Source organism: Diorhabda sublineata, chromosome 6 (genome assembly GCF_026230105.1).
Source record: "Diorhabda sublineata isolate icDioSubl1.1 chromosome 6, icDioSubl1.1, whole genome shotgun sequence".
Classification (NCBI taxonomy): domain Eukaryota; kingdom Metazoa; phylum Arthropoda; class Insecta; order Coleoptera; family Chrysomelidae; genus Diorhabda; species Diorhabda sublineata.
This window is the reverse complement of record NC_079479.1, coordinates 25,619,901-25,634,269: the sequence shown is the minus strand read 5'-3', so window position 1 is coordinate 25,634,269 and position 14,369 is coordinate 25,619,901. Positions and strand designations below refer to the sequence as shown.

The 14,369-nt window shown below is 32.8% G+C and overlaps 2 protein-coding genes and 1 non-coding gene across 4 annotated transcripts in view; all 3 read right to left on the bottom strand.

Moving 5' to 3' along the window:
- Positions 1 to 120: 120 nt before the first annotated feature.
- Positions 121 to 812, bottom strand: LOC130445616 (dynein light chain Tctex-type 5). Its single transcript, XM_056781344.1, has 3 exons — positions 662 to 812; positions 375 to 568; positions 121 to 286 (listed from the first exon to the last, which is right to left on the bottom strand). Exons 1-3 carry the CDS (start codon positions 695 to 697, stop codon positions 121 to 123), a joined length of 396 nt encoding a protein of 131 aa, XP_056637322.1. The 5' UTR covers positions 698 to 812.
- A 360-nt stretch (positions 813 to 1,172) lies between these two features.
- Positions 1,173 to 1,256, bottom strand: Trnal-uaa (transfer RNA leucine (anticodon UAA)). Its single transcript has one exon. It is a non-coding gene; the product is annotated as a tRNA-Leu (tRNA).
- Positions 1,257 to 2,257: 1,001 nt separating this feature from the next.
- Positions 2,258 to 14,369, bottom strand: part of LOC130445058 (protein-L-histidine N-pros-methyltransferase) — a 145,294-nt gene continuing 133,182 nt past the window's right edge. For both annotated transcript variants that reach the window (XM_056780547.1, XM_056780548.1), the window contains exons 3-5: positions 9,563 to 9,772; positions 4,591 to 4,769; positions 2,258 to 2,967 (exon numbers count right to left, since the gene is read on the bottom strand). In XM_056780547.1, the coding sequence (XP_056636525.1) occupies positions 2,756 to 2,967; positions 4,591 to 4,769; positions 9,563 to 9,772 (601 nt within the window). In that variant the 3' untranslated portion in view covers positions 2,258 to 2,755. The remainder of the gene's footprint in view (positions 2,968 to 4,590; positions 4,770 to 9,562; positions 9,773 to 14,369) is intronic.

The following is a 14,369-nucleotide window of genomic DNA, read 5'->3' as shown; positions in this document are numbered from 1 at the left end:
ATTGATTAAAAATATTGACTACGTATATTAAATTTATTTCATTACTTCATACTTCAATAGTCTTATTATTCCAGTGGCTAAACTTAATGTACACTAAAAGTCAATGTTTTCTTATCAATTTTATTCGTAATACAATCCAAAACAATAAGCAATTCCATAAACATTTGAATTTTCTATAGAAATTGTCGAAAATCGATCCTTACTACTATCCCATAAAAATTGGCAAACTATATTAACAGATTGATCTCGTTTTTCTCCTATTGTAACAATGCTTATAATTTTATATCTAAAAAAAGTTTTATTAAAAGTCAACGCATAAGTTGATAACATAAATAATTGAAAAAATAACCCAATGCATTTATAAATGAACTTACCTATCAAAATTTAACTCTTTCACTTTTTTCCTGATCGTATATGAAGCCCATTTAGCTTGCTTCACACATTGATCGGGATCGTATACGAGATTTTCCATTGCTTCTTGTAGAATTTCTTTTAAAACTTTTTCTACTTTTTCTGGATCAAAAGGATTATCAGGTTCCAGTTTATAAGTATTAGCATAACGAATTATCTAAAATATATAATAGTGTAAGCCTCGAAGCCGTCCCTGTCCAATAGAACATTTAGAATGTTAAATTTTGATTCAAGCGTAAGTGTCACTTACATCGTGTGTTTGAGTTAACAAAGAATTTGAACTCATTTCGTCGCTAAGAAATTTTAAACTGTTAGGTAACTAACTTTCGTACATGTTTACTGAACTTACAAAACTCATCTAAAATAACTTCAGGTTTTATCGATCTTATTAGACAAGTAAGTGATAGACAGCACCTGGTACAAAGATAAACTTAATATTACCAGAACTGGAAGGAATAGAAAGATAATTAAGTGTTTATAGTAGAGGCGCTTTGTCACGAAGTCACACCTTTTATGAGCTTTTTATTAATTCTGATTAATCTAAAAACCAATTTTATCTATTGAAAGTATCAGAGCTTATTAAGCCGATTGCTTGAGTTGTTAATTCCAAATAGCAGCAAGAAAGGAAGACATAATAGATCCTTTGAGTCGCAGTGTATATGATGCCCCAATATCTATACATACATAATCATTCAATATGAATAATTCAACAATTAAATAGAAGATTAATACAATTTATATAAAAAATTTTATAAAAAAGCTGTCAGGTGTGGGGTTCGAACCCACGCTCCCTCTCGGGAACCAGAGCTTAAATCTGGCGCCTTAGACCGCTCGGCCAACCTGACTATGGATATTTATCCTTAAAAGCTGATATCAACTGTTTATCATATTACGCCACCAATTATACACATTTCTAATTATCCGTTGGACAAATAAAAATCTTTATACATATTTCCCGCAGATAATTTTTGGTTTCTAAATATGAAGTTATATCCGTTTTTTAAAGTCGTCTTTATTAACGATTGATTTGAAATGATCGTATGTTAAGATATTAATTTTTAGCATACGCTCGTGATTTTAGACACTATCATTATATGACAATTGAAGTATGAAGTTAGCAACATAACCAAAGTTGTTGTTAATGCTTTTTATGGCTTTATATTAATATATTGTCTTCCGTTTGAGATGTTTCTGAACTGGATAAACTTCCAATACTTTTCCATTGTTGTAGTATATTTGCAATTAAAAGTGTGTGATGTACAAAATTCTTCAATCTAAACGCATATTTCGATTTTTTTTCCCTTAAGTATACAGCAATCAGCAAGTTTAGCTTAGAGGTTTTTTGGACAAGAATATGAGAATTGAAGTTTATTTCTTGAACATTTCAGGTAAATAATAGATAGATAGATAATTAGCGATTACATTGCATTGTCAGAGTTGTTTTTGTCTTCTATAGCTAATTTTTAAATTCCAGAGCTTTAAAGACTTCTTGTATTTCCTCGAAGTTCAGAAAGAACGTTTTAAAGTGCTTCTCATTTATTTCCTCTTCTTGTAAAACTCTTTTAGAACACGGATTTTTTGTGATATTTTTCTTTTGATATGTACAGGAATGTAACTAAAGAGACATTGGTACTTTTAAAGTCAGTTTTGATGAAAATTTAAATAGATTTGGATAAAAAAATAAAGGAATGGCTAAGACTATTGAAATGTGTCCACCTTTTTTTTTATAAAAACGTAATTTTTTACTCAAAATACAACAAAGTGATTATTGTACTTTTATTCAATATAAATGTATTTTGAATTTTGTTTTCTTTCAAAATAAGGGGGTTTATGTGTGAAAAAAAGATTGCCAACTTGAAATAATTTTATTTATTAAAAAATTCACAATTTTTTTATTATACAATTATTTTTATTTAATAAATATATCAAATATTAAAAAAGTTTATAAGTAATGAATACTGTGGTATAATGTCTCACAAAAATCTGAATACTTGAGAAAACGAGAAGTTACTGATGAAGCCCCCAATTTTATGAAATATCTCTGAAAATATTGATTATAGAATAAAAGTTTCAAATAAAAATTGATGCCCATGAAAGCTTTATAAAAATTATAATATATACATTTTTTACGTAAATATATTTTTTCAGTATTAAGATCCCAAATTTGACTCCTGTGGAAATATATGTCATAATGGCCAAAATTTTAAGTTGATGTAAAAAATGTATAAAACCTTTTTTGTAGAGCTTTTTATAAGCTTCACTTTCTGAGATATTTAGTAAAATTGTTGTAACTTTTTCGGTAAAATGAATCGCCCCCGGTATATATAAATACTGGTAATTTCTCTTAAGAGTTTTTATGTTTGAGTACGAAAACGGCGTCGTCTAACCAATAATAAGATTGTTGGAGATCTCCTTCGCATAAATAAGGAACCCTACTCCAAGATTCTACTTCGAAATTGGTTGGAGTGAAAACGTTTTCCACGAAGCTTTTAACTTGGTCTTCAAAATTTGTGCCATTCACTCGAATTAATTCTCGAGGTTTGTGATCGGCAGAACCTAAGAGGAATCAACGAAAATTTGTTTTTTTATTAATATTGGTAGGAAAAAATACAAAAAACTATTATTGATTAGGTTTTCTGGTCATATACTATAACAATCTAGAAGGACCTAAAATGTGTCTCAGATGATCTATAAGGGTCCCAAGTGTGCTAAAAGAATCTCTTTTGTCCCAAAACGATCTAGAAGAACCTAAATTGTGTCTCAGAAAAGTCTATAAGGATCTTAAGTATGCTAGAAGAATCTAGAAGGATGTCATGTATCCTAAAACGATCTATAAGTGTTCTAAAATGATCTATCATGATCCCAAGTATTATGAAATCATCCAGAAAGATCCACTGTGCCTTAAAAAGATATAAAAAGTTCCAAAGTATGCTTAAACAAACTAGAAGGACCCTAATTGTATTAAAATAATCTAGAAGGATCTAAAATGTGTCCTAGAATAATCTATAACTATCCAAAGTATGCAAAAAGGATTTAGAGGGATCTCATGTGCCCTAAAACGATCTAAAAGAATCTAAAATGTGTTCCAGGTTGATTTTTAAGGGTTCCAAGTATGCTAAAAGGATCTAGAAAGATCTCATGTATGCTAAAACGAACTAAAAGGACCCCAAGTGTACTAAAATGATCTAGAAGGAACTAAAATGTGTCTCAGATGATCTATAAGGGTCCCAAGTGTGCTAAAAGGATTTCATGTATCCTAAAACGATCTAGAAGGACCTAAAATGTGTCCCTGAATGATCAATAAGGGTCCCAAGTGTGCTAAAAGAATCTCCTGTGTCCTAAAACGATCTAGAAGAACCTAAAATGTGTTTGAGAATGATCTATAAGGGTCCCAAGAATGCCAGAAGAATTTAGAAGGATCTATAAGTGTTCTAAAATCCCAAGTGTGCTGAAATCATCCAGAAAGATCTCATGTGTCCTAAAAAGATATAAAAGATTCCAAAGTATGCTTAAACAAGATATAAGGACCTAAAGTGTATTAAAATAATCTAGAAGGACCTAAAATATGTCCCAGAATAATCTATAACTATCCAAAGTGAGCAAAAAGGATGTAGAGGAATCTCATGTGCCCTAAAACTATCTAAAAGAATCTAAAATGTGTTTCAGGATGATCTTTAAGGGTTTCAAGTATGCTAAAAGGATCTCGAGTATCCTAAAATGAACTAAAAGGACCCCAAGTATACTAAAATTATCTAGAAGGACCTAAAATGTGTCCTAAAATGATCGAAAAGATCCCCAAGTATACAAGTGTCCCTAGTCTTCTAAAATAATCTATAATTTTCTCAAGTGGACTCAAATAATACAGAAGGATCTAAAATCTGTCCTAGTATAGTCTATAAGTGTCCAAAGTGTGCTATAAAGACCTAATAGGACCAAAAATATGTCGTAATATGATCTATGAGTGTCCCAAGTGTCACAAACTGATCACTAATGATCTGTGTGCTAAAACAGTCTAGAAGGACGAAAATATGTCCTAGAATGCTGGAGCACCTAATTATTACCGACTCTTTTCGTCTAAGTGGAATTAATTCCTTATTGACTACCCCGCGGATTGTTCTACAGCTTTATAAGAATTTTGTAGCGTCCACACTAAATATTTTCACTTAATAAAACGCTTACCTGATTCTACATATGCTGAAAATGGTAAAACTACAGCTAACAAAACTCTACCGTCAGGTTTTAACGCGCTATGTATATTAGTGAGCAGTTGGAAAGGGGTATCGCATCTATCGATGACGTTAAGACAAGATATGAAGTCATATTTATTGTTTAGATGCCATTCGTCAATTTCCAGCAGTCTGAAAAAGAAGATATGTTTTATTGGAAACGATCTGACGGATAGAGGCCACAAAAAATGATATTAGCCACATTTCCGGAGAGAAGTTTCGTTCTTCTCCAAGTAGCAACTCTTTGAGTCCATTTCGAAATAAAACTGGAAATAATAAGGTCTTAAATCCACCCAATAACTTACACCCTACACAAAAATTTACGGAAAAGTATTTGTTCAGCCCATGGCCGATATTTTTGAATGAGCATCGGCAGATTTTGACAAATTAGTCCTCAATGGTTTCTGGCTGTAATCCTAGGGGCACTACCAAAGATTGATTGGTGAAACCATTCAAGCACTTGAAATTAAGGCTGATGCATTTTCTTCCTCTTCCAATCACCAACGATGTGATAGATACTCCAAGATAGGCCCACGGATGATTTTTCTCAACCCAGTCTCCCATAGATTGTTAAGAAAAAATTTTGAGATTTACAAACAAAAAAAAGTTAATGCGTTGGTTAAGTATTTTTGACTGGAACAAATCTTTGAGACAAGTTTTGCTTGACTGACTATTGTCCAGGAAAATCGGCCCTCATTGATTGTATGAGGGAATTTGAACGTGGTTGTACCAGAACTGATGATCTCTAACGATTAAACCGTTCAAAGATTATAACTTCAAAGTGTAGTTGAGGGATTATGGAAATTATTTCCATATCTGGCTCTTAGCGAGATTTCGCTGTATTCGGAATTAAAGATAATGCACAAAATATCAATTTTGCGACCGAAATTCTTTGAGATTATTTACAATACTTCAAGTAAGATATTTTATTTGCAAGATAGTAATGAACGATAATTTAAAGTGACTAGAAAATATATATACGAGCTATAATTCGCGAACGGTAGGGAGCTAGTAGAAATTAAAAATAATTTGCAGCTTGTAAGATATACGAGACAGCGAGGTTTATCACTTTATTCCTAATATCGTAAATTTGTAATAAGCAGTTACTATGGTTGGGGCATAAAATATATCGTTTTGTGAAATATCGGTTATTGTAAGTTTATTAAATTGAGTTTATTTACTTCGTTTGTAATTGTTTCTTTCCGCAATTCACTTCACTCAGCCATTTTTTGTTCTTATTATGTTAAAAATACGAAAAGCGTCGAAATTTCTTTTGGTCTTTATCAATTTTTGTAAAGCACAGACTCACTTTTATAAAACAGAGTCCATTAGAGCTTTATACTTCATTAATTTCAAAGTTGTTAACCTCAAGATTTAAAAATTTATTCTTGTAAAGACAAGGAAGGGTATCACGTCTAAGGGATAAGAAACCTTATTTCAAGCCTCATCAGTAACACTAGTGGCCCATTATATTTCCTATTAACGCCGCCAGATAACCTATTTGACATCGATATTTTATTAGAAAGATAAGGGAAGGATTTTATAGGTACTTTATTTTCCACCGAGGAATCGGAAACGATTTTACAACGATTTTTTTTGAATCTTACTATACTACGATACAATTAAATTTAGTATATAAAAAAGAAGAAATACGGTTATCAGAGTATCAAAAAACAAAAAAATGACAGTTTACACAACCCCTGTTAATTATTTTAATAAAATATAGGTAAATAGATTTCATCTGTCTTCGTTTGAAAAATTTTGGTTGTCATATACACTTAAATGTATAGGGAAATTGTTTTTCATTCATTTTGCAAAATTAAAGTTATGTTAGAAGTCTACAAATTATTTTTTAAAAGAGTCCTTTGACTTATCAGGGGCATAGTATGTATACAAGAAAGAAATCAGCAAATCAAATTCTAACATATAGTCTTGAATGTCGAGAACTTACAATAGTAGAAATTTGAAACGACAAGTACGATTTGAATGACTAATAATGCGTGGTAAACCTCCTGAGTGAAGTAGGACGATAACGAATACAGTCTAAATGGTATTAGCTTCAAAATGATATAAAATATTTTTTTGTTTCTTTTTCTCAAAGTCCAACAATATGATCGGTAACCACCCTTGTTTACAAAATTGCTAATTAGGGGTAACTGACATTATAAAATCATGATTCACCACTATCAGTTAGCCATCAAACATCAACCGTTATACATGACCGTTAACAACAAACAAGAATTCTACCATAAGATGGGCACAACAAGTAATAAAGCTGCTCAAGCGGTCACCCTATTGCAACAAGGCCAGAATTAGCGAGAAGTAGTCAGAGTACTGAACATGAGTCTGCTATTGCCAGAGTTTACCGTTGTTACCAAGAGACTGGTAACATTCATTGAAGGCTCAATTCCGGAAAAAAACGTGTACATCCGATTCATTGCCAGCATATCGTTGATGAATTGGGTCCTCACTGGTGTTTAAGTCCAACAAGAGCTCAGATAAATGCGAGCAGTGGCTGTGAGTGGCTGAACAGTCAGAAGAATACTTAGGACAGCTAACCTTGAGCCAAAAAGGCAAGCTACTGGTTAATAGTAATTAACCTATTAGGTTAGTTTCAAATAATTTATTATTTTGGCGAATTTAAGCTTGTATTTTCTCAAATAACTCAATAACAACATAGACCACTCATTATAAAGCAAAGACTAACAGCTTTTTGGTGCTAAAATCAGAAAAAGAGTGAAAGCTACGGATTTTTCACTAGAGACTTTTGACGGCGAGCGTGCGGCATTAGTCGACTTTTTTAAGAGCTTCCAGTATATATAGTTTGGGCACAAAATATATCTCAAAGTTTTTTTGGTTAAGTCCCTTAATATGACAATGATCATGATGATTTTGCCGTGTTCTTCAGACTATTGGTATTCTTAAAACTTCTTCATATACCTTTCAAACAATATGGTGGTCTCTATACCTCGCCTATTTTGATTTTGAATCAAACTGAACCAAAAGACAAACGATATTAAAGAATATTACTTGAGAAGATAAACCTTTTCTTCGTAATACTCGGAGTTTAGACATAATAAACACGATTTGAGGGTTAAAATTCTTGAAAACCCTGTTCAAACTAATTGATGAATTTCTTATAAAGTATCATCTTATCCACGTAATCTTACCTCTGTGTTTCGAAGTTTTTTTCTAAAATATAAATGTTTTACTTTCTGAAACATCTCTTACTCCAATCGCTTATCATCATCGTCGGGAATAACATCGTCGACACTTTTATATTTATTAATGTGCCAATGGCTGGCTCCTTTTCCTTCGAAAAAGATACCAGTAAGTGGACACTTAATATTTTATTGCTATTCAATTTTAGTGAGTACTTTTATGGCGCATAAAAATACGATATTAGTAATGTAATTAACGATAATGGTTTGAAATCCCGTACTAGTGTTTTATTAGCTTTAAGTATGTCGCCGTTAAATTTTAAATAATTTTCGCGAGCAAATTGAAGAGTGCCCGCGTCGAGATTGATACCATTCCTTAGTTTATATACAACTTCAAAAAGAATAAAAAAACTTCTACTGTTAGTTAACATACAAAGTTCGTATTTCCTTAAGTTGATATACGTATATGATGATGGTTTCAAGTTTCGTGGACTATTTGGGGTTAAAATTTGACTTTCAGATCGTATCTTCGCCTTGTTTAGGAAGTACAACTTTCAAAATAAGACATTTAGAATGAGTAGGTGATGGAATTTGATAGTAACTTGAGACCTGGCGATACAGAATCTGAGGTTTGTAAACAGTTTGGGGTGAAAAACTGTCCTTTAGAGCGTATCTTGGTCTTATTTAGGAAGTGTAGTTCTCAATATAAGACATACGGACTGACTAGAAGGTGTAGCAATTAGAATCTGTGTAGCAAAATGGATCTGTTTACAATGTCATTTTTAGTGTTGAGTTACGTAAACAGTTTGGGATGAAAAAAATGACTTTCAGATCGTATGTTAGCTTTGTTTAGGACGTGCAGCTTTCAAAATCAAAGATACAGTAACAAGAAATCTGAGTAAAAAAGTTTTGAGAATTTGCTCTGTGTTACTTCATCTGTGTTGTAAAGGAGATTTCTATATGATGTCATCTTTGTTTTGTAGACAATTTCAGGCGGATGGACTCATCTTCAGAACGTATCATGGCTTATTTAGGAAGTGCAACTCTCAAAATAAGACATTCAGACTGACTAGGAGGTTTTGTGATGGAATGTGGTCGTAACCTGACACCTGGCGATATAGAACCTCTTCGTTTCCGTAGCAATATAGATCTGTTTAAAATATTACCCTTGTCCTTTAAAGTGTATCTTGGTCTTGTTTAGGAAGTGTATTTCTAAATATAAGACATACGGACTGACTGGTGGTGTGAAAATGAACCTCATATCTTATGATAATCTTGTTTAGAAAATACAGTTTTCAAAATAAGAGATACACACCAACAAGAAACCTTGGTAAACAAGTTTTGAGGATTTGGTCTTTGTCACTTTGATTTCTATATGATATCATCTTCGTAGACAATTTCGAGCGGATGAACTCATCTTCAGAACGTATCATGGCTTATTTAGGAAGTGCAACTTTCAAAATAAGACATTCAGACAGACTAGGAGGTTTGGTGATGGAATTTGGTCGTAACTTGAGACCTGGCGATACAGAATCTCTTCGTTTCCGTAGCCAAATGGATCTGCTAGTCATATTATCTTTGGTAGAGCGTATCCTGGTTTTGTTTAGGGAGTGCAGTTCTCAAAATGAGAGATACATACTAAATAGATAGCTTAATAAACAAATATTCTGAATTATTTCAAGGTTAAGTTAATTATATTAGCAATAAGCTATATGTCTAAATAAAAAAGGAAAAGAGATTTGATCAGAATAAAGGCATACTTACTCATAACCTCGATTTTTCAGCAACGTTTTCATAGTATTAGAAACTTCAGTGGCATAAATCTTGTCAAAAAGTGGTGCAATATGTGCTGTTACTTCTCCATCTCCTGCACCTAAGTCTATAAGTGTTCCAGATCTCCAATCTTTGTCTACTTTTAATAATTTCCTTAACTGGGATTCCGATAAAACGAACATGGAACCACGTTGGAGCCAACTGGAACAAAATTATACTAGAATAAATAGAAAATCTATGTATTTGAATCGAAAAATCGATCGTGTTAAAATCTATGTCCCGCTTCTAATTACGCTATTCTTTAGTTAGAGGAGCTTTGTTACAAAAATAGGCAGATTCGGTGACGAAAACTTACGGTGAATTATGACTAGTATTTGGTGTCAATTCTGAAAGTTACCACAGCCACCCTATTCATCAGATATATCGGCCAGTGACTGCTTTCTTTCCCCTAACTGAAAAATTTGATTATTGACGACATTCTGGTCTCAAATGGTAGAAGACCAAGCAGAAGAATCTCGTTTCTGATACTTATTTCTTTAATTTGAAATTGAATTTATTCGATTAATGATAATACTTGATAAACACATTAAAATTAAAGAGGTTTATTAGAAGTAGTCCCTCTTCAAAAAGATAGAAATGCCTTTTTGAAACATTTTATTATCCTGATAAATATTCTGTTCATGTTCTGTACCGAAACTTTGTATACTTGTATCAAGATTGGTTGGCACTCACAATAATTAAAATATTACGATTTTACGATTGGATTTAGAAATGGAAGTAATCTAATTCCACGGAATTATAGCTTGCACCGATTGACATTAGTTCAATTACAAATTCCATTTTAGCTTTTATAAGCGTCTAGTACATATAAATTTTATGATACGGCTGTGTAGTATTTAACACACAGGGCTTTGGACCAGTCCAAACCTTTTTCTATTGTTCGTACAGGATATAAAAGGATAATTGAAGTCAGAAAATTTGTATTAGTTCAGGTAAATTCATGGAAACAGTGTAACTAAACAGGATACCAATTCTCAGTCCATTTTGAAATTGTAATCTTCCTCAAACTAAATCGTATTCTTTGGACGACCTACAAGAGAAATGGAGAGCTTCCGTTATTTACACTTTGGCGCGATATCGAGAGAAAAAGGAATCTTTGGTAAAAGGCATTAAAAAGCCATCGGACGACAATGTCCGGCGAGAGGTGACAGCGCGGTGCCGCTTCATCCCCTCGCGGCGTTCTCCAATCAACCCCTGCTAAAAAAACTCGATCAATACATAAAAATTTCATATTGAAAATGATTGAGGGCAAGACGTGGACGAGGGGACCGAGGAAAACAGCGGAGACGGCGGCTCAATTTTCCTCTTTCTTATTAAACTATTTTTCTTTTCTCGATGAAACTTTATTATTCTCTAGAAAACTACTTTGTTCTTTAAAAAGTTACCGGAGATCAAAAGTATTAATTAAGTTTGAACGATTTGAAAAATTGAAAGCAAAGTTTTTAAAATTGAATTCAAACTAGTGAATAAATGAATATATGAAAACTGATGATGATGAAAAACTGATAAAACATATTCCTTGAAGCCTCATCTGAATCAGAGCTTCTCTTCAAGCGCAATCAAAGTTTTGGTAGACAAGTCTACCAAAAGCTGTTCCTCCGTTATTTGATTGTCATCTGTCAACTCAAAGTCGTTTGAAAGATATTTTAAGGTTATTGTAACTATTTGAGCCAAATACCAAACTAGCTTTTCAGTATTGTATGGTTTTTGATTTACAATAGATGCAATTAAAGACATTAGAGAGGTCTAATTAATTGTTCAAATCAAATAATTTTGATATTTGTGATTCCTATTTAGGAAGACCAACTAAGGGTAGAAGAGGAACCAAATCCGTGTCAGATAATCGGGAAACCTTCAAACTGAATAAGAACAGCAGATGTTTGGACCCCTATACAAACGAATGCAACGGCTACACTGGTTTGTTTACAGATACGGTACACATCGCATTCGAAAGAGTAGGCTTCAGGTTAAACAGCTGACAGTCGCTAATCTTTGACGCATGCGTACTTTTTCTTACTTACTTCTCTTACTTAATAGCCACACCTAGTACACTTCATTTATTACTTTCTATTTTAGAATATTAAAAACCTAGAACCTTATATTTACATTTCTGCATTAAATTTGTACCACATACTAATATTTGAGGTATTAGCATATAATATAATCTAAGTTTATGTTTTACGAATAATAAATTCTACATTTTTAAGGTTTTTCAGTTTAACATGTATATAATTATTTAACATTACCTGTCAATAGTATATTATCAGCCGAAAATACAGGCTGATGATACTTAACGATTAAACTATTAAAAAATTCCCTAAAATGTTAAGTTACGTGTGTGGCGAACAGTGGCAGCGTCATATTCTAGATCTGAATCAATATAATTAAGTGAGTCATTAGTATCTGAATTTAGTATTAAATATAGAAGGCAAAAATATATTTAAACAATCTCGTAATCGTTTTAAATTCAAATTACATATAAACAGGCTATTTTTTATAGGAACCGATACCTGGCGAGTCCAAAATATGAGGATCGGGAGCAATTTACTTCTATATCAAGTTGATGTAATGAGGCCTCAAACTGTTGAGAGTTTCTCCAAAATATGATTGAAATTCAAACTAAAACGTGTCAAATTGGCCTCTCCGTTCACCAGATCTCAATAAATGTGATTACTTTCTTTGGAGAACGTTACAGGATTCTGTTTATTATTCTCCAGTTGATTCTCTACAAGAATTGGGGAATTGCATTACATTTAACATGGCGACACAACCAGTACAAATCAATGTGATTTAGCTACTCAACAAAATCTTGAAATTATAGACAAAAATGTCTATCATGATAATGAAGTAAGTTAGATTCGATGAGATAGGGTATAAAGGGCATTAATCGATTTAGTTAATATTACCCCGGACTGTTTATCAGTCTGATACCAACGATTTTACAAAGTAAGTTACCTCTCTGAGAGCTACGAGACTAATCTATTCTGATTTTGAAGTTAGTGAATGTAAGCTTTTGTTGATTAATGACTTTTTACTCATAGAGAAAATGCTTGGTTGTTTTTTTGCTTGATGAAAATTGCTAGGACTACTAATTGAATCCCTCGTAGAAATTTGCAACAACTCTGGTCGTTTATACAAGAAAACAGTCGAGTATTTACAATGTGTAGTAACTTTAGAATTGTTTACCAGTGGTATGATGGATTTATAAATGGAAATGACTTATCTACGAACTTTCTTCGATGTAAAAACAGTTGAAAAGTGGACAAGTACAAGCAATAACAAAGAATAGAATCATACAAAGTTTGATTTTAAGAAATCTATTTAGATTACAATAGCCAACATTCGGAATTTGTCATAGATTCCTAAGAAAAGATTACATACATCAATTGTTGATTATCAATTTTGAAAATATAGATATAACAAATACGAGGGACGTTGTTTTTTCAACCTCCGATCGCTCCATGCAGACGCTACGCCGGCTGAAGAAAGCGGGCGTGCGCTGTAGGAGACTGCGTAGCTCTCGCACTACACACTCCGCCATTGTTAACATTCAGGCTTCAGTCGGCGTTGTGCTACAGCCACGTAAACATGTCCACCATTATTGATGCTCCCGCCAAGTGTGAGCTGCGAAGTGTGATTCGTTTTCTACAGGCCGAAGGCCATAATGCTGCAGAAATCCATCGGATAATGAGTCGTGTGTATGGAGAAAACTTCATGAATGATGGTATTGTGCGTGAATGGTGTCGAAAGTTTTAAGGTGGCCGTAATTGGAGGGTGTAAGGACGCAAATCTGTCGTTTCAGATGATCTGGTTCAACGAGTTGATAGAATGGTTAAAGAAAACCGCAAATTCATCATTATTGCTTTGTCTTCGGAATTTCCAGAAGTTTCAAGGTCTGTTCACTGGCAGCAATTTTCTTTGAAGAGAGTATTGAAAAGCTTGTCCACAGATATGACAAATGTCTTAATCTCTTCAGTTATTATGTCGAAAAGTAACCGTAAGTTACCAATTTTTTGGTAATAAAATTATTGCTTTATGAGTTTGTCTTTTATTTATATCCTATCGGAGGTGGAAAAAAACGGCCCTTATAAATTCGTAAAAAATACGAGGTTAAGAAAATATCGTACGAGTTTTGTGCAAAAATCACATAATATGGAAAATTATCTTCATGCAGAACCGGATTCATTGTCCAAATTGTAACTGGATATCACTCCAAAATTCTCCATAGAAAACCAGTGACTTCTGTCCTACAACGGTTTATCTATCAAAATAAAGTATCGATGTGAAGATTAGAAAAAACAATTACGAATTTCACCAGAGGGATAATTGAGAGACGATCTGTAGAGAATGAAACCTATAAAGACTTGTTTTTGGTCAATGCAACCTTCCTTCTTTCCCAAATAAAAAACTGCGATGAAAGAGAAACGTTTTGTTATTTCGAGTGATGAAGTTAACGAGTCGCCACTGATATAAGTTACTACCAAAAACCATGAAGCAGCATATTTAATAAAACCTTTGTTGTTACTCTTTCTTGCAAAATTACTATCATTGTTTAGTAATTTATTCACAATATAATGTGCAAGAAGTTTTATAAAAGTACTAGATACTTATTATTTGGGCTGAAACAGCCCGAGAACTTTTAATTATATATTGTAGAGTTTTCTACAAGAAACGACAAAAAAATATGCGGTAAAACGATGTATTACCTTTAATATATGCGTGACAAAAACGAAAAAAA

What these genes read in the sequence shown, in the direction of transcription:
- LOC130445616 (XM_056781344.1), bottom strand. Translation starts at nt 697, where the DNA reads ATGAGTTCAAATTCTTTGTTAACTCAAACACACGAT. An exon ending in TGTTAACTCAAACACACGAT is followed by an intron (nt 569 to 661) that starts GTAAGTGACACT and finishes TATATATTTTAG; the next exon opens with ATAATTCGTTATGCTAATAC. An exon ending in AAAGAGTTAAATTTTGATAG is followed by an intron (nt 287 to 374) that starts GTAAGTTCATTT and finishes AACTTTTTTTAG; the next exon opens with ATATAAAATTATAAGCATTG.